The 22,826-nt window shown below is 31.1% G+C and overlaps 1 protein-coding gene across 7 annotated transcripts in view; it reads left to right on the top strand.

Moving 5' to 3' along the window:
• Rapgap1 (Rap GTPase activating protein 1) overlaps positions 1-22,826 on the top strand; it is a 269,144-nt gene that overhangs the window by 221,694 nt on the left and 24,624 nt on the right. The window contains exon 2 of one of the 7 annotated variants that reach the window (XM_064217423.1): positions 5,922-5,948. The exons of the other annotated variants lie outside the window; for them this stretch is intronic. Coding sequence (XP_064073493.1) covers positions 5,922-5,948 — 27 coding nt within the window. The remainder of the gene's footprint in view (positions 1-5,921; positions 5,949-22,826) is intronic. 7 annotated transcript variants of the gene reach the window in all.

The raw sequence follows: 22,826 nt of genomic DNA, 5'->3' as shown, positions 1-22,826 counted from the left end.
ATATATATAACAATGTAGTACAAACCGTTTGTATTGTTTAATTATCAAATAAATGTATTGCGAACTCCGAATATTTTAATTACAAAACGTGTTTAATTTAATTAAATGAGTTCTCAGGTCGGTTTCAGGCAAAAAGCACCGCGGGCCCGCATTAAGTGCACGTTAGCTTACAAAGAATTACGTTCCTGATGCGGGTGGTAACAGCCTTAGGAAAACCTTACACTAAAATTTAAACAATTCACAGTCTGTGAACATTTCAAAAATATCCCGCCGAGTTCCTTTTACACTTTCTTCGCATGTGGTGTTAGTCTTTGGTCGTGGATTTTTGACCATCAATAAGTAATTGTAATGCTTACATCAAGATTGACTTTGACTTTGAAATAATATCTGATTTCCGTTCTAATATGCTACTAGCTACCCGCCCCGGATTCACATGGTTCCTAATCCTATTGGTTTATATGGACCAATTTGTACAGTCGGCGTATTTTTTTTACAAAATCCTAATTAATTATACACCAAAAAACGTCTTTCTGACTCATTATTTCCGTTGTCGAAAACATTATGAAAATCCATTGGATTGTTTTTGTGTTTATTGCGTTAAGATAGATTGACAGATCGTTTTATAATATGTAGTGGTCATTTTTAATTGATTAAATTAAATATAAGTTAGTTGTGTGCTTTGGGAATATTCATAATTTAATATAAGGTTATTATAAAAGTGGAGAGTTTGTTTATGAAGTCCAATATAAAAGTACTTCGAAAGTATAATCGAGGAAACGAGAACTTTTTTAGCGTAGTTTTACACTTGAAAGATTTTCCACGTTCAAGTTTGCGAGTGACCTACAGAAATATGTACATTTCATGAATTATATTTGTACCAGCATTCATTAAGACCAATGCAGTTATGGGAATGAATTTCATTGAAGTAGAAAATATATTATATACCTTTAACGCTTTCTAGTACTTTCAAATCGTCTTTAATCATTTTTTATGAATATACATTTAAACCAATTACAATATTACTTTTAATTAAAAAATATATAATTTGAACATTAATTAACTGTTTAATTCATTTAATTAAATAAAAAATACTATTTATTGTAGAAACAATCGATCTGTTATTTATACCTGATTTGAATGATCTTAACTAAAAATTATAAAAAAGTACACTCAGAAAATGTCAGGTCTAAAGAATGCCTTAAGTAACATTACATTATTGGTAGTTACTACCTTTATGTAAATGTATACCAATTATACGTAGAGAGGTATAACGTCAGAACGCTTTTGTGATTTTTAACAAGACATAATGATGTCACACAAACCCCCATACAGTATTAAACATCTTATCTAACGGCGGATGTAAGTCAGCTTATTTTCAGAGTTTTCCTATTTCGCTCGCCAGGTGCACTATGCTTCGTGAAATGGGAAAATTCATTTCATTTTTTGTACGACCGAGGCCAACCTTGTCGTCATTGCGGTGTATAAGCGCTACAGCGCTATAGCGAAGCCTCTACAAAAATTACAAGAAAAAGAGTTGAGATTTTTGTTTTTTTTTATTCGTTCGCTGAAAATTGTCCGGTTCTAATAATAATTCAAAAGTGGCAACATAATAACAGTTTTATAAGCATTGTTGTAATACTAGACAATTTCGGGGGTTCTGAATTCAAATACCTATTCAAGTACCTACCAACTTCCATGTTTGTAGCTCGTAATACTTTTATCTTTACTTTTATAAATTCATTTACTATTGAATGCGTGACATTAGGATCAAGTGCGGCCAACATTATATAATAATGTATAATTAAAAAAAATATATATTTTTTTTTACGTTTTATAAAATAGTTATTTTCCGCATCTCTGATTGGTCTATTTCAAAACCCAAACACAAAACCGGAAAATAAAACGTTGCCAAAGATGAACGGTTGTTTATTCTATTCAAATTGCGTGACCGATTTGGCACTTGACGCGTCACTTATCACGATACGGCGCGGCGTGACAACTCCGTGACATGAATTGTTTAAAGTGCTTAGTTTGCGATGATCCACACTTCCAGGCACATCACATTTACATGTAACCCTTATATTATTAACAGTAAGAACTATTATGGTATATCAATTGATTCTTCTCTTTAAAGGAGTTGTCGCCATTCTGTCTACAAATGAAGATACATTATGACATTTGTTATAATTAGACATGCTGCTGTCACTTTCGTCGTGGATACGGATTAGCACTTTCATTTATGAATATATTCCTTTCGAAATAAAATATATTTTCTTCATAATATATTATACACGTTGCCCCGCGCAGTTGCATCCGAGTTAAACGTTCCTGATCATCCCATGTGGCCCGTAGCGTGATGCTGAATCTAAAGTATCTTAAAAATTGGGTTACTAAATTCAAAAATATTTTTTCAAATCCGGAGATTAGCGCGTTCAAATAACAGAAAAACAAATAAATTCTTCAGTTGTATTATGTTGATATAGATAAAACTTTTAAACGAACTGTTTATATAATAGAAAGAGGGAAAGAAGATTATGGAAATATATTTAATCACTCGAAATGTATACAACAATAATATTTCAGATACGCTGTTATTGCTATTGGGTCTATATTCTCAATGATTAACGATTATTCGTCACTTGGTTCGAAGCCAAAAGCAATTATCGATTATATCATAATCAGCATTATCTTAAATATGTACTTCCATTGAAGTGTCCGCAGTTTTAACATATAGAATTAATTTCATAATAAATAGTTCCTCCTATATTTATATATAATTAATTTATGTTCTATTTACAGAAGAATCGGAAACATACCGCCTACGCTAAAGTATTAAATTTGAACTCGTAGCTCAACGATTGCAAAACAATGCTGGAATAATATTACCTTTGCGTGGGTTTAAATAGGCAGAAGTGTCATAGTGCGAATTCATGTCGTTATTGCGTTGACCCAAACCAGACAAACATTACGCTATTATTCAGTAAACGTAGGACAAAATGGTAACACGCGGTGTCAATATAATCCGACCTGAGTCAGTTAGTTAGTGTTGTTACTATGGCAGGGTCAATGTCCGCTTTCGCCATTGACTGGTTATACTACAATTGAAAATAAAATTATACGTGTTTTAATTTCAATGCAAGATGCAATACGAGGAATTGATATATTTTTGCTTAGTTAAGTCCGTACAGATGATAACACATCTTGCGATTTAGATCTTCATATCGTTTCGAATATTAAAATTAAATATTTCAATTAATAATTGATGCCTTTGTGCGAGTCCGTCTAGGTAAGTACCACCCACTCATTAGATATTAAACCACCATACAGCAATATTATTCTTGTTATGTTTCCGTTTGAAGGATTACTGAGCTAATGCAACTTTAGGCACAAGGGACAAGATTGGTGGAGCTTTGGCGATGTTAAGGAATGGTAAATAGATTTACAGCGCCTATGTCTATAAGCGTTGGTGACCACTTACCATTAGGTGACCCATATGGTCTATATTATAAAATATATATTATTATATAATTTATTAAATGCAAGTTTAAAGTATTTATTAAATAGAAATCATAATCATTAAAAATTTATTTTACGTTATTAACGAATGATTAAAATACCACCACAAAAAGTTTTTTAAGTAAATATTTATAACAATAAAATGAAGTGATAATAACCATGAGAACATCTACAGCTAACAGTGCATGGCGTCAATGATGAGGTCAAAAGTATTACCGATAAAAGCAAATTGCGTAATGATGTTCCTTTTCTATACTTCGTTCATTATCGAGAAACTAAATAGAGCGGTGTCCGGTATCACACTTCAAATAGCCGCAGATAGCGTTGATAGTTAAATATTGATTCGTCCTATCTCATTACCAAGAAATGCTTACAATCTGCTAATGTTATTATATAAATTTGGTGACTGACGATTGCAATTACATTTCAGCTCACAGCCAACCAAACTACCCCAATACCCCATTCAACACAATTCTACCTCCAGCAATAGTCCTTAATAGCAATACTTATTGTATTACATATCAGTATTGTTGTATTCCGGTTTGAAGGGAGATTGAGCCAGTGTATCAGGCACAAGGGACATAAAATCTTAGCTCTTAAGGTTGGTCTTTCGTCATATAAGGAATAGTTAATGTTTCTTGCAGCGCCGATATCTACATACATGTGGCGATTACTTACCATCAGGTGGCTCATACGCCATATCAAAATATATTGCATTACGTATGCAAATGTTGCTGTTACAAAAATTATATAAACGAGATCTGATATATATTTACAACTTCAATGTCAGTAGTAAAAAAGAAACATCTTATATAAATCTTCTGTATGCCTTTATGTAACTGAACTTTTTAATGGTTTGAGCGATTTCGATGATGGTTTTTGTGTATATTTGAGTTTGTTTAGAGACACGATAGGTCGCGCTACGATCACGAAATAAATATTTTTTTAATTTCACCTGGAAGAATTCGCGACGAGCACCTTATATATTTTTAATTAAATTAAACAATATCGTAATTTAAAGTCGTCACTGTTGGTTCACTTTAAGGTATAAGTACCAAATCGTTGACCTCGTTTGTGAGTATTCTATTGATTAAATTCAAATTGAAGAATTTTCACATTGATTGTTATTATTTTAATTGTTTCCAATTTCACATATTATATAACGTTGTGACGGTTTTGAAATACGATAGTTACACATTATATAAATATTTTCATTCTTATCGTACCCCAAGACTTACTGTATTTATTCTCTGTTTCCGATATTTTATAGTACGAATGTTTCAAGATAAGCTCCCCTTAAATCTTTATTTCTTCGATATATTCATGTCTCCGCATAAATTTCCGATATGAAAAGAAACTAAAGTGTACTATTGAGTACACGAATATTCAGAAATATCATTTTGAATATTATACCGAAAAATTTAAAAGTTAACTAAGAAAATCCTTACTATAGTGAAATGAAATACTTGTTTTTATTTAAAAACGGATTGTTTTTTTTTTTAATGTAACCTCTTCTTTTAAGTTTTGAGTTTATTCTTCCAAGCTGTTCCAATTCGGGAAATACACATGAGGCAGATTTTTATCCAATGCACACTGATAACACACTAAACAAAAGGTCAAGGTCAGCTCAATCCGTTAATAAGAGCATCGCAGTTATCTTATAATTTATATACAGTATGATGTATATTTTAAATTTAATCTGAATAAGTCTTGCATAATATTGCATTAATTACATTATATAGTCAATTATATCAGTAATAAATTAACTAGGAATATATTATCTATATATTTATAAACAGAGTCATATAACACTTTCATAAACGATTTAAAAACCACATATAATATATCATAGAATTATAACAGCATATTAATTATAATGCTTTACACCCTATTCAAATATTAGATAAGTCATTTTCACATTGCATTGCTAATTCTAGCGTTTCTGTAGGCTTAACTGGCTTAACGGCTGTTCAGTACAAAGACAACGCGGAGCTGTTTAAAGCTATTCAATATAATATAGACGTCGTTGTATCCATAGGTACATATTCTCGGCTGAGCTTAATCCGGATAGACAGGGCTCAGACCAGCTCGGAAACAATAGTCGGTAAATATATCTTGTGGGAATTTTTCTCAATGATAATATCGACGACATATTTATAAAGAATTTTATGATTTTGTAATACTTTGTCAATCACAGTTGCAATTTTCGCATAACTTATTCCCAGTAGCGCAGTTGAGAGAATCAGTGGGATTGTAGAAGCTTCAAGCCTTCCAAAGAGGTTTATATCTAAATGTGGGCCATTAAGCGGCTGTTACGTTGTTTGCATTAACAAAAAAAAAAAAAATTCTACAATAGATTTAGTGTTTCGTAATATATATCTAATTGTTATTTAATTTTGTTACAGGTATTTTGGGACAAGAATCAAACGTTGGTAAGGGACGCAATGTCGTGAAATTAATTTATATAACTTAAATAAGTGACTCATTCAGGCGTTAAAATGCGGAAGTTGAAATGAACGCGCGAACAGAAACGAAATTAATTAAAATAGTTCCATACATTCTTGAAATAATGAAAAAAAAAACCATCAACTTATGAAAGCGTAACGACAAACTAAAACCAGTATAAATAAATATAATTAGGCTGACATGGTTAAATTTTAAAGCGTTAAATATTTAATTTAAAGCGCTTAAAAAAAACTTAATTCGATGCCATGAAAACGTACAGGAATACAATAAATTTTAGCGAATATGGCTTTATGAAAAGGCGTCTTGTTTGGCAACGTAACCGCTGTTTTGTCGGCGCTGAACAATTTTTTTTTGCTTCACTCCGCGCCTCATTCAGCTCCCACTGCATTTTTCATTCGAAAGCTGAAAACTCGGTGTATTCATACCAGAATTTTATCTTGGTTCAATACTTAAAACTTCCGCGCACAATGCAATCTATTTACGCTAAAGTATTCCATATTTTTATAACGAATCTAACAATTTTTAATGAAATTAATTTAAAATATACAAATTGTATGAAAGGATGCTTGTATGCGGCTTAGATGGGAGTTTGAAATAATGGCTGCATGTTTTAATAACATAACATAAGCAGCCTGTAAATTTCCCACTGATGGGCTAAGGCCTCCTCTCCCTCTGAGAAGGTTTGGAGCATATTCCACCACGCTGCTCCAATGCGGGTTGGTGGAATACGCATGTGGCAGAATTTCGTAAAAATTAGACACTTGCAGGTTTCCTCACATTTTCCTTCACCGTCGAGCACGACATGAATTATAAACACAAATTCAGTGATGCTTGCCTGGGTTTGAACCCGAAATCATCGGTTAAGATGCACGCGTTCTAACCACTGGGCCATCTCGGCTTTGTTTTAAATAATTATATTATATATATTATAATAATTAATATTTGCATAATTTGATAACTTGCTTCACAAATACATTCATATATATACTTATATACATATATGCATCATATAAATCAAGTTTATGTTTTTTATTGCTACTTTATAAGTAACGTTGTAGTAATAGTAATTAGTTTTAAACAATTAGGTACAGTTTCTCCAAATGTGCATTAATTATATTCTCGTCAGTAATTTCTTCAATCAGTCTTTCAGTCAGTTTGACAAGAATGATTTTTTTTTCCAAATCAGTCGAAGAAACAAAACCGGGCAACGTTCCACTGCTGGCCAGAAAAGAATGTTTATATAAGGACGATTTGGTTATCGCACCGCGTTTAATCCAAATCATGCACATTTTCTCAGGATGATCATATCGGAGAGCATGAAATGATATTCAACATAAAAAAATTAGGCACATGATCGCACGATCTTATTTTAAAATCTACGTTTTTTATCCACTAGGCCACATCGGCTCGAAATGACATGTAATTCGCATAGACATCGTCTGTCAGAACTTTTGGTTTTATTTCACCAGTCTCAGACGTCAATAACGTGCGCAATGAGATGTGGAATGGTAAACGATTTTCAAATTGAAATTTTGTATCACATCAATTTTATTTTACGCTACATAAATGAAAAAAATATATATTTCATCGTGCTCCGCATTGCGATACATTTAATAAAGTTAACAGGTTTTCGATTGATTGCAAAAATAAACATTGATTATGACTTCAGAAAAACGAATAGTATACGTATGATTATATATCAATCCCACCTTACTCTACCATCAAATATAATCAGATTTGTTAATATTTCTCTCAGTATAAATACACCATCGAAAATGATTAGAATCACTTGCCTGATCGCTGAATGGCACCTGCAGTGATATTACTATTGTATTTTGATAATCACGACCACTTATTTCTATTTCTATCGGTACCAGCCGCTCATCGTGTATGGTGTATTCTACCACCAAGCAGCAATATTTATTATCGTCAATGGGTGAGTGAGAGAACACTCTCTCTGTCACTTGTGCATGTTAACTACATGTACAAGCGACATAACATCTCAGATCCCAAGGTTGTAAGCGAATTGATTGTCTAAAAATGATTAAAATTTCACATAGCGCCAATGTCAAGGGGCAATGAACTCATCAGGATCATTTGCCCGTCTGCCTATCAATGCCATAAATTGTCTTTGTATCTAAGATTTTAAATGATAAGTAAAAAGTTATTATTCGATTTTTTATTAATTTATAGGATAAATATTTCATAGAGCATATCTATGTAAATATCAGAGTTACCAAAAATGAACTGCAAAAGGTTAAGGAAGTCAAAAGCGTAACACTGCGAAGAAAGCTTTCGTGAAGCTAGTGACCTTTTTAACATTTCTTAAAGGTATAAAGGCGTCTATTGTTCTAATGTGCCTTTCTGCCTTTTTGACTTGCAACTAACTGCCCTAGTGTTTTGTTCCTACCTTTTTAATTTCCTTATGTGTTTTTCTTAAAGAAACGACATTGTCACAGAGACAATATTAACTTTCGTCACTGAATAAAAAACTGCAAAAACAATGGCTGTTTTGTTTTAAACGTTTTGTCACCAAATTTTTCTTTAAGTATTTTAAATGTTTGATTAATGTAACACCTTGGTCCATATATGGAGATGTAAAAATAAAACGGACAAGAATAAAAGTAAGATACTACATTATATTTGTAACGTAAACCACTAGTTATATTTTAAATTAAACGCAGTATTTGTTGTATGTTATACGTATGTAGAGATTTATTTCCGTCACAGTCATGCTCTGTCGTTATTGCTTTTTTATTAAATAATACTTCAGATCGTACTTCTCTATCAGAACTTTGTAAAGAACTCATAACTTTTCGAGTATAATATTATTATAAAACTTTACTGCAGCCTATCGAATTTCTAGTTTTAAATTGAAATTTGAAAGCCTAAGTTCGTCAGAGCCTGAAACTTGGAGAGCTCGATATCGTCAATTAGTTCGCTGGCTCGAGTATGAGCTGAGGCTGCCTGAGTGCCTGACTCAGCCTGAGTGTAGTCAACTTGTGCTCGAAGCTCGAGTCCAATTTACGTTACAGTCTACGTTAGATCTGTTAAAAACACACGGATTTTTGTATAAATGTCCCATCACAATATACTACTGCATCACAACACACATAGCTCTATGTACGCGTACATATTGGTTAGTGCTATTTTCTTTACAACATACACAAAATAGCTTACATGTATAAAATACATCAACGAACTGGTTGAAATAGACGATAAGTAAAAATAAATATTATCATTCAATGGTTCACAAAATAAAACAAATAAATTAAACAATGTTCCATTTTTAAATTTTAATATGCAATGTTACGCTATAAATCGTACCACATAGTAACCATAGGAATAAAAAATGTAATTATGTTGTCTATCAGGATCGTTTGTTTGGGCGGGCGGCGCTGGGGCAACGACCTCGCTAATAACTTCCGTTTACCTGCGAACGTAGGCCAGACTAGGCTTTGAACGTGAAAAATGAATTTAGTTTACAATATGAAACATTGGTGACGCTAAATTTTATAAAATTTTTGATGAATAAATCTTTTCAGTACTAGATTTTTTCTTTTCTGTTATGACGTGTGTTTACGCTCGTTGATAGCGAAATATTCTGACAATAACACTTATGAGTTATCATATTTAAAAATATGCTAGTAATTTTTTTTCTTTTATTGCGTTATAAAACCTTATTTGTAACCATTTTTTTCTTAAGTCGTTTATTAGTACTTAAATGTTTTGATATAGAATTACTGGTATCTTAAATAAAATTATAAAAACAAAACAATATGAATTTAAATAAAGAACAAAATATTACTATTCGTGACATATCAGATATAATGTAGTAAAAAGTATTGTCAGTTATGAGAATGTAAAGGTAAAAGGCGATGTTCAAAGTTGTCAATACTCTAACATTTGCCAACGGCAATTTTACCTGCCAAGTAGTCTTGATACTAAAAGAGGGTGTCACCTTTGAAAACAACCGTTAGTGACTTATATCGAAAGTTTACTGTTTTCTTTATAATGTTACATTCGTAATTATACCTGAGGTAGTATTTTTTTACATTTAATAGAAATAAAGACTTATACTTAAAAGAAAAAGTTATACGATTTTTCTGATAAAAGACAAGATCATTAAAAAGTTTTCCTTTTAAGAATGTCGTCAGAAAGAGAATTATTAAAATTACAAACATTTTAAAGAAAGTATTTTAGTTAAATGAATATGTATGAACCAACGAACTATTGTATAGTTAAATTAATATTTGTTTCCGAAGCACTGACTCGCCAACATTAAAATAAGTAATTAGATTAATATGTTGGTTTTCAAAAATATTGCTAATAATTCTCAGTGAGTTAAATGTTATAGACACCATTTCAACTATCTCGACTACTTTTATTTTAACCAGCCATTACTTGTCTAATAATAATCGATTCAACAAGTCAGTGCTCTAGGAGCTAGTTTATTTGACGGTAGATTCCGAGGCGTTGAAGTCCTGGATCGAAAATTAAAATCAAGAATTTTAGACGCCAACAAAATATTGTACCTCTTGTATATTTTATTTACGACTAGTAGCCAACAAAACGAGAATACATTGTAAAAATTTGTATGTAATGACTGTTCTTTTGAAATAAAAATCACTTATTGTACTTGATATCAGATCAAGAATACATTTCTGTAATAAACTGTTCCCTTGATTTAATACATAGTCGATCGACTAAAATTCAATCCGACCTACATTGCCTTTCAATGTGCCTTCCATATACCCGTTCCGCCTAAGGGTATGCAAATATAAACTTTGAGCTAAATTAGCCGCTATGTTCATAGAAAGAGAGGATAATTTCAAACGAATAGGTTTTTGTGTAGGGAAACGAAGAAGTTATTGAATGCATTGCGGCAATGGTGTCGAATATTGTTAGTTTGTTGTTTCAAAATAGTTTGTTTTGTTGTTTAATACGTACTGGCTATTTGATTAAGCTATACTATACTGAGCGACTCGGTATTTATTTGTCAAATGTATAAAAAAACTAGTTTACGCTAGCGGCCTCACTCGCCAGCGCCTTCACTCGCATTTTAGGGTTTAATCGTCAAAGCAGATGCTTGCAGATTACTTCATATCAAATTCAGTTCTGTGGTTAGGCTGTGATAGAGCAACATACAGACAGAGCTACTTTCGCATTTATATTGTTGATGTATAGACGATGTTGATATATCGTCTAAATTAATATACTTCGACCCTGGTTGACCGATACCATGACAGTAAGCAAATATATTTTTCATTGAGAAGATTCTTTTGTTACCCATATTGTAAGTCGTCGCTAGTCACCGTCGCACATCAACACAGGGAGGATAATGCTTACATCATTTATCTAGTATAAAATAAAATTTAACTTGGTACGAGGAGTTGTAATCGAAACAATATAGATTTATTTGGATTGTAGATTTTACAGAAAGGAACTTGCAAGAAACTCATAAGTTACTTCTAATTTTACCATCAAATAAATTATATCATGTATGGTAAATAAATAATAATTACGTATTATATATACCTTCTATATATTATCTATGATTTATAATTAAAGTATCTACTCTTATTTTTCATGTCAATTCGCTATTATTTAAACAAAATTATGGGTATACTTGTTCTTCAATATAAAACCATTTTGAATATCTAATTTTACATATTTTTATAATTACCAAGGCAGTATTAATTATAACTTATAAATTATCATAAACCCATGCATATAATTAAACACGCATGGCCGCTGAAGAAAATCATGGGAACTTTTCTTCTATTGTGTCATTTACATAAGCCTATGCAGATTAAATAGTACGCAGTTTTAAGATAGCCACAGTCACGAGGGCTCTTTTCTCACGAAACTCGTTCCGGTCAGTGAGTTCATTTTTTGTTTTAAATTATTATCATGGAGATTGAAATGAACAATAGCGTTGTTGTTTTTGGATAAAAGTAATAATAATAATAATACGTATAATAATTAAAATGTTATAGGATATGTGATGAAATTTTAGTGAATTTACGTATCGTATGAAAAAGAGCGTAAGTAACTCAGTAATGTTATAAAAGTTAAGCATTGTGAAACTGTCGAAAAAACAAATCAATATACATTCATTGCGAATAAAATACAAATAAATATTACGTATGTTGGTTGACAATTTTTTCAAGTTGTTATTAATTTTCAAGCAAAAAATATGACGTTAAACATTAGTAAATCAAACAGTCTTGTTTGTACGTATGGTATATTTAATATTGTGACAATATTGCAACAAAGGCGTTAGATTGGATTTGAATCGGTTTCACAACAGATTGATTTGGACTTTTTCTCTTCGTATCGTTTATTTTGTACAGACCACGTTTCGTATGACTTGATTCAATTCAATTCTAAAAGAAATGTGGTCAAAATAAAATATGTTTTTTTTATTCATTTTATTGAATGAATCTTACGTTTACTTTACATTATGATGAACTGTTATTATTTATAAGATTAGCATCTAATAAATCTTCTTTTGAAGGAATCATAAATGCCAAATTGAGTCTTTTCACGTCTTAACCGTTGGTCATCATGAAATTTCATGTCTGTTGTCAGTGATGTTAAAAAAATAAACCTGCAGTCACCCACCCCCTCATGTGCAAGTGATGTCGGGGTCAGGGGCTACTCACTAATATTCCTGTTTGTATCTCTTAATAAAAGTAGATCTTGTAAAACGAATGGAGAGGAGATTAACGTCAAACCATATATACCTTTAAGTTAAACGTCAAACTTAAGAATTGCACTATTTATATATAGTACTACTTGCATTATATCAATATTATTTTCGTTATTTAAAAGAAAGTTATAATATAATTTGATTTGAAATGATCAAACGTCACATCAGAACTTATGATTCAGTACCCATAAACTCAAATGAAATAATATTTACCTTGACGCTTTTTAAGACTACAGACATTAATTTAATATGAGTCATCCTTAAACGTGTTTAGTTGTTTACGTTTCAAGTTTTAACGCCGCAAGCGTAATTTATCTTACCAAAACTTCACTTCGGCTGGGAATGCGAACCATTCGTACGCATTTGGGCCTTTCGACGTAATAGATCTTTTATGACCAAAATGTATGTCACATAACACTTTCTTTAGTGAACCTGTTACTGGTTCTCTTTACGTATACTTTCTCATTTCACATGTGTGTTCTGTACGTATTCTGTTGTAATTGTTTTTTTGTCTATTTAGAGTAAGAAACTGTTGTATTTAGAAAATATATTTAAACTCAAAATCAAATATACTTTATTCGAGTAGGCTTTTTGAGTCATCAGAATTTAATTTGCAGAATTATATTAAACGCAAAGCTGCCAACGATTCGGAATGTCAATTAGATTCTAACGAGAAGAACCGGCAATAAACTTAGTACTATGATATTATAGCAAAATAAAAAAAAAACAACAAAATATAAACTTTTTTCTTAAGTTAAATAAGTTTAAGGTAAAGTATTAGTTCAATTAAAGTAACATCGATGGGCAAAGCCTGTACCACTACAGAGAAAATTTGAAGCTTATTCCATCATGTGATCTATTTGGTATACACATTTTGACTTTCATCCGACTCAGTACTGAACAATTTTAGGTCCTAAATATCAAACATTCCTTAATTTATTGAAAATAATATTTCTGTTATAAGTTATAAATAGAGTTTGAATTTTGATGCAGTTTATATCTATCTCATAGGCGCTGTTATAAAATATATAGGCTCATGTATCCCCAGTTAGCCACATGGGAAATATCAGGCTTGCTATATTCTCGCTAATGCTCTAGTTTCTATTATGTAATGCGTATGACCAAACGTCGAGTAGAGTTCTATTATTGCAAGTTCGTTTATCTCCCCAACTCTCTAATTCACAACTCACTTCGATACCAAACGGAATGAAAACTAATTCCCCGACGTAGTTTACGAAATCCAACTCCACAATTACTGTTTCGAAGCTACTTGATTTATAACTTTAAAGCCCGCTAACGATTGTGTTTCTTAGGTTTAATTCTGTTTTCTTTTTAAAAAATAAATACTAATTACGGCTGAGTTTTTTTAAATACTTAGATTTAATCCAAGTTTCACGTGTTGTGTCGGTCTCGTTTTAATTATCCGTTTATTAACTGCTTCAGACTGACGCTGCGTAGTCTTATTTGACAGTTCGTCGTATCTGCGTTCACATTCGTAAGCTCATAATAGTATTCAAGAGCGATGCGCATGGAAAATTAGCACTGGTGCATTTTTGTACAACACAATGATGCAAACCCGGAGCTCAGCATTCGCTTTGTGAGGGAATACTCCCGTTCACAATTATGAACTTTTTGAATAAAAGCAGATTCACTTTACATTGGTGTATGGGAGTGGTTCATTACGCGACGTGTTTTAATGATACCATCATCGCTTCATCAACTCCAAGCACGCTGCGAATGTTTTATTTTTCTCATTAAAATTTAGCAACAAACATTCAGATACAATTCACTAGTTGGTAACAAGGTTACTAGTTTGTTGTGTTTGTATATGCATCACAATAGCCGTAATCTCTACATACATCACTAATAAGTCATTGAGAACCGGCAAGAAGTTTTAAAACGATAATGAATTGTGCGGAACGAATTTACGTCATACCTTTGTGATTCTCAAAACATTAACGACTCTGAGAACTTGACTGCTTTGTATGTAAGGTAATTTTATATTGCGTACAACGTACCTTTGAACACCATATCTGGCAGTCATCTAAGTATTCTAATCATTCCTAGAGTTATTGTGATTAATCGAATAAATTAGTTGTCGGAGAATACTACAAAAACTTATAAATATTAGTTTTGACACCTCTGAATAGAATAAATCAAAGCTTATTATTTTAAAATGATAGCGTTTAATTTATTCTTATTTATTATTAAGTATTGGTTTTATAATGGCAGATTGTTTTCGTCACTTTAAAAGGTTTGATAGACGAGTACATTCTATACGTTCTTGCTACACAAAATGAACTTTCTTGCTGCAATATTACGAAGGTATCGCTTATGGGAGGAGTCTGTTGCGAGTTCACCTAAAACAGAATGGTCCATATTTCTTTCAGATCACTCTCAAAAACAATAGCTAATTTCCTTGTACCATGTTATTATACGATTCTTGGAACAATGACTTTTGTTTGAGATTCGAAATGACTTTAAATTTATGAAGGAAAACATGCCATGCCGTAAATCGTCATACCTCTCTCATCGTTAGGAAGAAGTTCAATTCGAGATACATACGTAGAAGAATTTCATCCGACTCATGTAGGTTTCCTCACCATGTTTTTCTTCAAAGTACATTGAATTATGTACATATATTAGGCACATGGAAACTCGATGGTGCTTGCCCGGATTTGAATCACGTAATCTAACGTAGGTTTAACAATTAGATAAATCTTTTTACACATTTTTTTGAATATATATTTTTTTTGTAACTCCAAAAAGGTCAAATGTACAATTAGATAAAGGAAGAATGGCAGTATACACGCACATTGATGCGACCTTGAATTAAAAAAAAATCCTCATAGATTAAAGATTGCAGCGCTCATTTACCGGTCCGATAAACGCAATTACTGGGTCTACCAAAGTACTCTTCGCTCAGAGGCTTTCAATGGTAACTTCTGGAAGTTTTTCAGTCGCTCTGAAATTATGTCAATGACTTCTCCTTTTCTCCGGTTACTCTAGCTGCAGTTGAATAATATTTATTTTTACTGTCTACAGTTTATGAATATCATACTTTTTATTCTATGTGAAGATTATAATTAAAAATATCATTATTCAAATGAACTACAGTTACCTTTAATATTTTATGTTCATTCGTACGATTGTGCTGATTGATATTAAATGTATTATTATAAAACAAAACAAAAGCTAGACAGTTTCTGTGCTGTTGAGTTATCTTAAAAATATCTCGTTGAATAAGATATCTTTATATCGATCTGTTAATGTAGAAATTAGGCTTGGCGAAGTATCTCGGTACTCCCCGAGCATCTTAAGATAAAGGGAGACGTCATTTAGAATAAATGTTAAGCTAATGTCGGAATGAAAACAGAAGGTATCCTTATTTGGAGATGTTATTATCATTCGATCTTCGACATATATCTTAGAATTGAATATGTAGTCGTAAGAATTACTCGCAACTAGGAAAGCTTGGAAATACTGATTGGATTGCATTTCATCGTATCAGGAAAGTTAGATTTTTCAAAGACTTTACTTAAAATAAGTTTAAAATAAATGTTATAATATATGAAATATATTTAAGCAGTTAGTACTTAATTTTAAACGAATTAGTTTTGGTATAAATGTCATCTAGACATATAATGAAATTGGAGTGTCTGTCTGTAATATTAAAATAACCGCTTTTTACTAAATGCATATGTACGTCTACACCGTATATATACCAAAATATTTTTTTTTACAATTTTTGTCTGTCTGTTTGTTCCGGCTAATCTCTGGAATGGCTGTACCGATTTTGACGGGACTTTCACTGGCACATATATGATGTAATAAGGAGTAACTTCGGCTTTTATTTCAAAATTATATATAAATTAATAAAAAAGTTACGCTGCAATGTCCAAATAACTTAGATTCAAACGCGCACGAAGTCGTAGGCACAGCTAGTATGTAAAAATAAAACTATACAGTCATGTACAAATTACTAGTTTTCGCCACAATATCTTTAATCAATAGCCTATGTGTTATTCTGATGTAAAAGGTATATTATTGTAAAGTTTCATTAAAATCAATTCAGTACTTTTTGCTTGAAAGAGTAACAAACATCCTTTCACCTTTTTAATATTAAGTAAGGATAGAAAAACACGCCGTCCAAATATTTTCATGTGGAATTGTACTCTGTACATATTATTGCACTGTGTAACTGTACAATTAAGTACGTTAAATTGTAAAAAAATATATTCACGATTTAATATCGTTCCGTACCTGCATTTATGATTGGAATCCGGATATGTTTGTCGCAAAACAATACCGGCACAAACCGAGTCCCTCGGAGATGAGAAAATACGGGTCGTCCTACTTTGAGCGTTCAATTGCGCCCGTGATTAATAAAATTTTGCAGCTATTTAATGGACTTGTTACGTGGAAAATTGCATCGTTGCGTTTTATTGAGCGATTTATTATGGGTATTATGTTTGGACATAGCAGATATCAGTGCTTTGGTTGAACGATTTTTTTTAATCGAAGATCTTAATAACAGTACTTCAGTATAATTATTTTATCTACATTATTTATATCTTGCTTGTTATATCAAAAAATAAATCACTAATTATAATTTTTTAAAGGCATGCATAGTTTTGCAATCTACCTGACGCAGGTATATTAAACTTCCAAACAAAGCTCAATGCAACAACATTTTGAAGTTGTTTTTCAAACAGTATATTCATCTAATTGCGTTTAAAGTATTTTCACATAAGACTCTTTTCACATGAAGAGATGTATGCTCTATTGTGTTATTATCTAGAGAAACGAATACTTTGACTTCTGATTGACACATGTATATCTTGATAACATTGACGGTCGCTTATAAATTCCTTTTTTAAAATGTTGATTCGAATTTCAAAAATTTTTTGCTATTAATTGTAAATACTTTATTATAAAGATACATAAATTTTGATAAAAATGATGTTAGCTTACAAATTATTTAGAAAAAAGTATGTATATATATTCGAATTTTAAAAATTTTTTTTGCTATTATTTACATAAAAGATACGTAACTCTTGATAAAATTATGTTTGCTTATATATATTTTTTTTTAATTTTTCCCCTTTTATATATATTTTAGTATTAATTGTAAATGCTATAAATGTTCTATAGTATATGCTATAAAAACGTTTCCACCTTATCATTTATCGCGTAATGTTTAGAGTTAGATAACATGGCTATATTTATTGTTAAAACCGTAACACGTGCTTACGAAACTGATTAATTATCATGGATAAGCACTAGTTAGGGTGTATAATCCAGTTCTGGGTATGATAAAACATTATACAGTGGACGTAACTTAACCTGCGTTTAGAATCAGAATAGGACTTATAGACAAAAAACTATCAATGTATCTATACTAATATTGCAAATGGAAAAGTTAATCTGTCTGTCTGTCTGTTGCTCAAGTTTGAACTTGAAAAAGGCTTCTTTTTCGTTACAACCTAACACCTGACGACCAGCCACTGAAACGCAAACGAATCTGCAGGCGACAACCAGTATACTATGTATAATAAACTGAACGCCCCAATAAAAATAATAATTTTATGGTAAGTATTTAGAATTTCACTTTAAGGAACTAATATAAATATGAAATTTATGTCTGTTATGTTTCATTTGAAATCCGAAGGTTATTTATTTTATCAGTAGAAAACGTACCAACAATCGTTTTCCTGCAGTGCAGAGTGAACTTGGTAATATCGTGGCAATTTACGTTTCATCGCAAACCAATCGTTGCCGTTCCTTCCGCTCACCTTCGTTGAATATTATTTCGCGACATTTCACTTTGAAATTTTCTATACTCATCTTTTATTTACAAAGTCTAGAATCATTTTATGTTTATGTTCTTCAAAAGACTGATTGATATTTATAAATATAATTCGTTTTAATATTATTTTATTTTATAGTTAAGTTCAGGAACTTAACTGGTCCAAGCATTTATTTTAATATTGGAATACATTTAAGTATCAAGAAGAAAAAACCGTTGCTTTTTTTACGACTTTTCACAATAAATTTTCTTCTCGTATCACAATAGATAGAATACTTTATTATTTTCTAGCATATTTATTGTCCAAATATAGCAAAGATATTCGAATTTCGTCATTACGTCATTAGCATTTGGAGTGTTCAACGTTATTCTACAAATAATGTTGAAGACTCCAAATGCTATTAAACGTAATACACTAATGGTTCATAATGTAATATCTACTGAGTATAACTTAACAAGAAACTTAGAGATTCACTAATTAAAATATATATAAACGTAACGTGCAATACTAAAAGTACTTTCATAAAATACAAATATATGATTTTATTTTTGTGCGGTGCCTTTATTCGTTGATATCGTTCATATTTCATATTAGTTTATTCTATATTTAATCTTCCAACTTGTAACATTTTGAGAATTGCGCTCAGGTGCACAAACTTCGATATTCAACAGCAAAATGATACGTGGAGTACTTCAGAGTTATTGAAAACGATAGCCAATAAAAGTTGATATGAAGTATACAAAATACAGGATGTATTTTGTATACTTCATATTTTATCGTGACTAGTGAAGCGAGTCCTTTCATAATACAGTGTTTTTTTTTTTACGTATATTTTTGTATAAAATACCTAAGTATAAAACAGCTATTTCGTACTAATGAAAGGAGGATCTATTTTTTAAAAATGTATATCTTTGATTTTTTAATAAAAACGAATATCTGTATTTTAGTCAAATTATAATGAGATAAAGGTATGTTTGCTTGTTGCAATACTTAGACATATTAAAAAAAAAAAACAATTAAACGTGAAGAGAGACTATAAGCAATCGTTAATTTTGTCGAAAATATAATGAATATGTTTAGCAAATAAATTATTAAAACATTTAATAAATATTGCATAACTTTAAACCGGGTCATTTCAATCAAATTCCATTCAAGAGTTTTGCCTCATGTGTATAATTATGTTTCTAAATACATAGGATCGATTCATAAAAATCTTTTAAGATCTTGAAATTCACTCAAGGTAAATCGGTGATTACGTCATAAAGGAGCAAATATATGATGAGTACGTAATTACGTAATAATGAAGGATCATATAAAACTACCATGCATAAAAATATCTCACTACCTATACTAATATTATAAATGCGCTTAAATCGCTGAACTGATATAGATGAAACTTGGTATATGGTATATTTGGTAGATAGTTTGAGTCCATGGAAAGAACTTATATTAATATTTATAGGCTTTTTTCAATTCACCTATCAGGGGACGTATAATGTTGGGTGACGATTTGTGTGCTATAGGTAGTTTTATAGATTTCGCGCGTGTAAAGCCGCAGCTTCAATTAGTTTTAGTTTAAAATAATTTAAAACTGTATCACCTGTTTATATTCTGTTTTATTCATTTTCATTTGAATATTGCGTTTCATGAGGCGTCGTGGTTTCATGTTTCAGCAGCAAGTGACGTCTCATTTCAACTTAATTCAAACAAAGGGGAATGAAAAGTCGTGTTGTACGTTCGTTAGATATTTAGTACATTAAATAAACATTTTCCATCTACTACGTTTACAGAAAATCATTAATAGATAAGGATTATTATTGTATACAAGAAAATAAGGTGTTAAGAGAGTGAATAAAGTTTTCGTTAACTTTATTAAGAAATTTAAATGGTTACTGAGTGTTACTAGTAGTACATTTTCTATACACTTAAATTCTGAAACGTATCGTAATCGTACGTAGCAGTGTAAATGAGTCACCAAGAAATTCTATGATATATCTTTGATAAGCCAAAATGATTATGTTTTGCATCACCATCGTGATATGTGGCAGGCACTTTATAAATTTAAGTTACAGATAAATATTTTTTTTTAATTATGAGAAAGATCATATTTTTTAAAAGCACACTCAATTGTCATGTGCGTAATTTGTTTATAATTGTCGTGTTCGGCGGAGAACATTGTGAGGAAACCTGCATGTGTCAAATTTCATAGATATTCAGCCACATGTGTATCCAACAACCCGCATTGGAACAGCGTAGTGGTAAGCTCCTAGACTAATCTAAGGGAGGCCTTAGCCAAGCCAGCAATGACATATTAACAGGCTGAAACTTTTTAGTTGGTTCAGATGATATAGTTTTCCTAACTCTTCAAACAGTAAGCTCCGAAGATAATTTTTCCCTATTTTTTATTGTAAACAAAAGTCGATTGAAAATAACTTCGGACTACACGATTGTGAACTGTGGCGGATCGAAAAAATGTTAGGTCCAGTGATTGTGGTACCGTTTTTTTTTAGCTAAAGTACTGCTTCTCCGCTCTGTAGCGCAGCGTTGACCTGTCAATTAATCTAACCAATAGAAGAAATTCATAATTTACCCCATTGTACGCAATTAAATACAATTTATGTTCAAAGGTGAACGGATAATTGAATATAGAAAGTTTTGGTTAAAGGAATATTAAATTCACATTTAGCACTCTTGATCAACGTAATTTAGTTTAGCTAACTTGCTCGTATATGTATATAATATATAAATGGATATTAGTATATATCTCTGTTTAATATTATCTCAGTAATTATTTTGTGAAATCATTTATCGAAAATTATATTTTTTAATTAATTTCGTAATGATAATCATTTATCAACGTTTTAGGGGTTGGTCGTTGTGTGTTTCGCATAAAAACATGGAATTCAAGCTTGCTTGATACCAAAATCAATCAAATCCGGTTTATCCGTGAAAGAGCAAAAGATAGACAGACAGAGTAATTTTCGCGTTTATAATATTAGTATAGATTGTATATGACAGCTAAATAAGTGAATAATAATAAACTCAGAATATCTTTCCTGTTCCTTCCATATATTTGCTTGACACGCTTGAAATTTAGGAGTCTAAGTTTAGTTTATTAAAATTTGTCCCGGAGTTTTAATGAGTTGACAAGACGACTATGTATACGCGCCGTTCATTCCAGTGCTGACATTAATTACGTTAGCGTTTATATGCTAAGGTATTTACTCGAAGAGGTTGCACGATTGCTAATCATTTTACGTTGCTTTGCCTTTCAAATCAAAATGAAAAATAATAGTTTAAATGCGATATCAAAGTTATTTCAACTTGTGTTTATATGCCTTTACGACAGGTTCGGATGACGTGGTAGTTGAAAGGTCACAAAATTTATTAAATCTATTTTTGATCGGATATTATGGCAGGTGGGTCAAATCGCTTCCAATTTAACAACTATTTTATTAAAATCGACGCGCGATCGCACTTTTAGGTTTGTACACATTTTGTACTGTTTTTTTTACTGTAAATTTCAAGTGCTTAAGTTATTCATAATGGTAGTTGAGTGAAATAGGTTTCGAAGTCAATAGTATTTTTTGTTGTCTTAATATAAATGAAAAAACAATGCAAACATACACACACTCCCAAACACAACCCAAACACACACGCACACATACATTTGTTAAAAACATATTTGTTGTCATTTTACAAAAGAGGGCTGTCTATTTATAATTTTGAAGCTAGAGACTCTTTACTAACAGTTGCGCTCTTTTGCAGATTCATAAATTGAAATCGTTTTTTAAAAAAAACTTTAATAAATAAAGTATTTTATTCAACACATATAGAGATGATAAGACTTTCATCATCGACTTGGCGGGATATATTCTATAAATTTTATTTTATATCATTGACATAATTCTGTATAATATTGATTTTTTTGCCGATTTTTCTTCTCTACATTCCGAATCGATGGTAGCTTTACATTTAACACAATTCTGTAAAATGATGATCCAAAGGTGCTTTTTTCATGCCCGTGGATGATAAAAACTCTTAACGCAAAAAATATTATTAAAAATCCCAACGCGTTTAACCATAGAAATTCTCCACAATTATCATATAGATAAACCATAAGTCATGAATTGAATGATTCGATATTAAAATGCAAACATACAGTCAATACATACATATATGAATAACAGCTGTAATAAGCATTAGTATTGTAAATACCGAGCAAACGGAAACCTTAGATGTAAAGTTATTTGATACTTAAAATCCGCACAATAACGACGACATTTAACTTTTTATCTTATTAATATAAATGACAGCTA

This window comes from Vanessa tameamea, chromosome 17 (assembly GCF_037043105.1).
Source record: "Vanessa tameamea isolate UH-Manoa-2023 chromosome 17, ilVanTame1 primary haplotype, whole genome shotgun sequence".
NCBI classification, from domain to species: domain Eukaryota; kingdom Metazoa; phylum Arthropoda; class Insecta; order Lepidoptera; family Nymphalidae; genus Vanessa; species Vanessa tameamea.
Note: the sequence above shows the minus strand (reverse complement) of the source record. Positions and strands in the feature narration are given on the sequence as shown.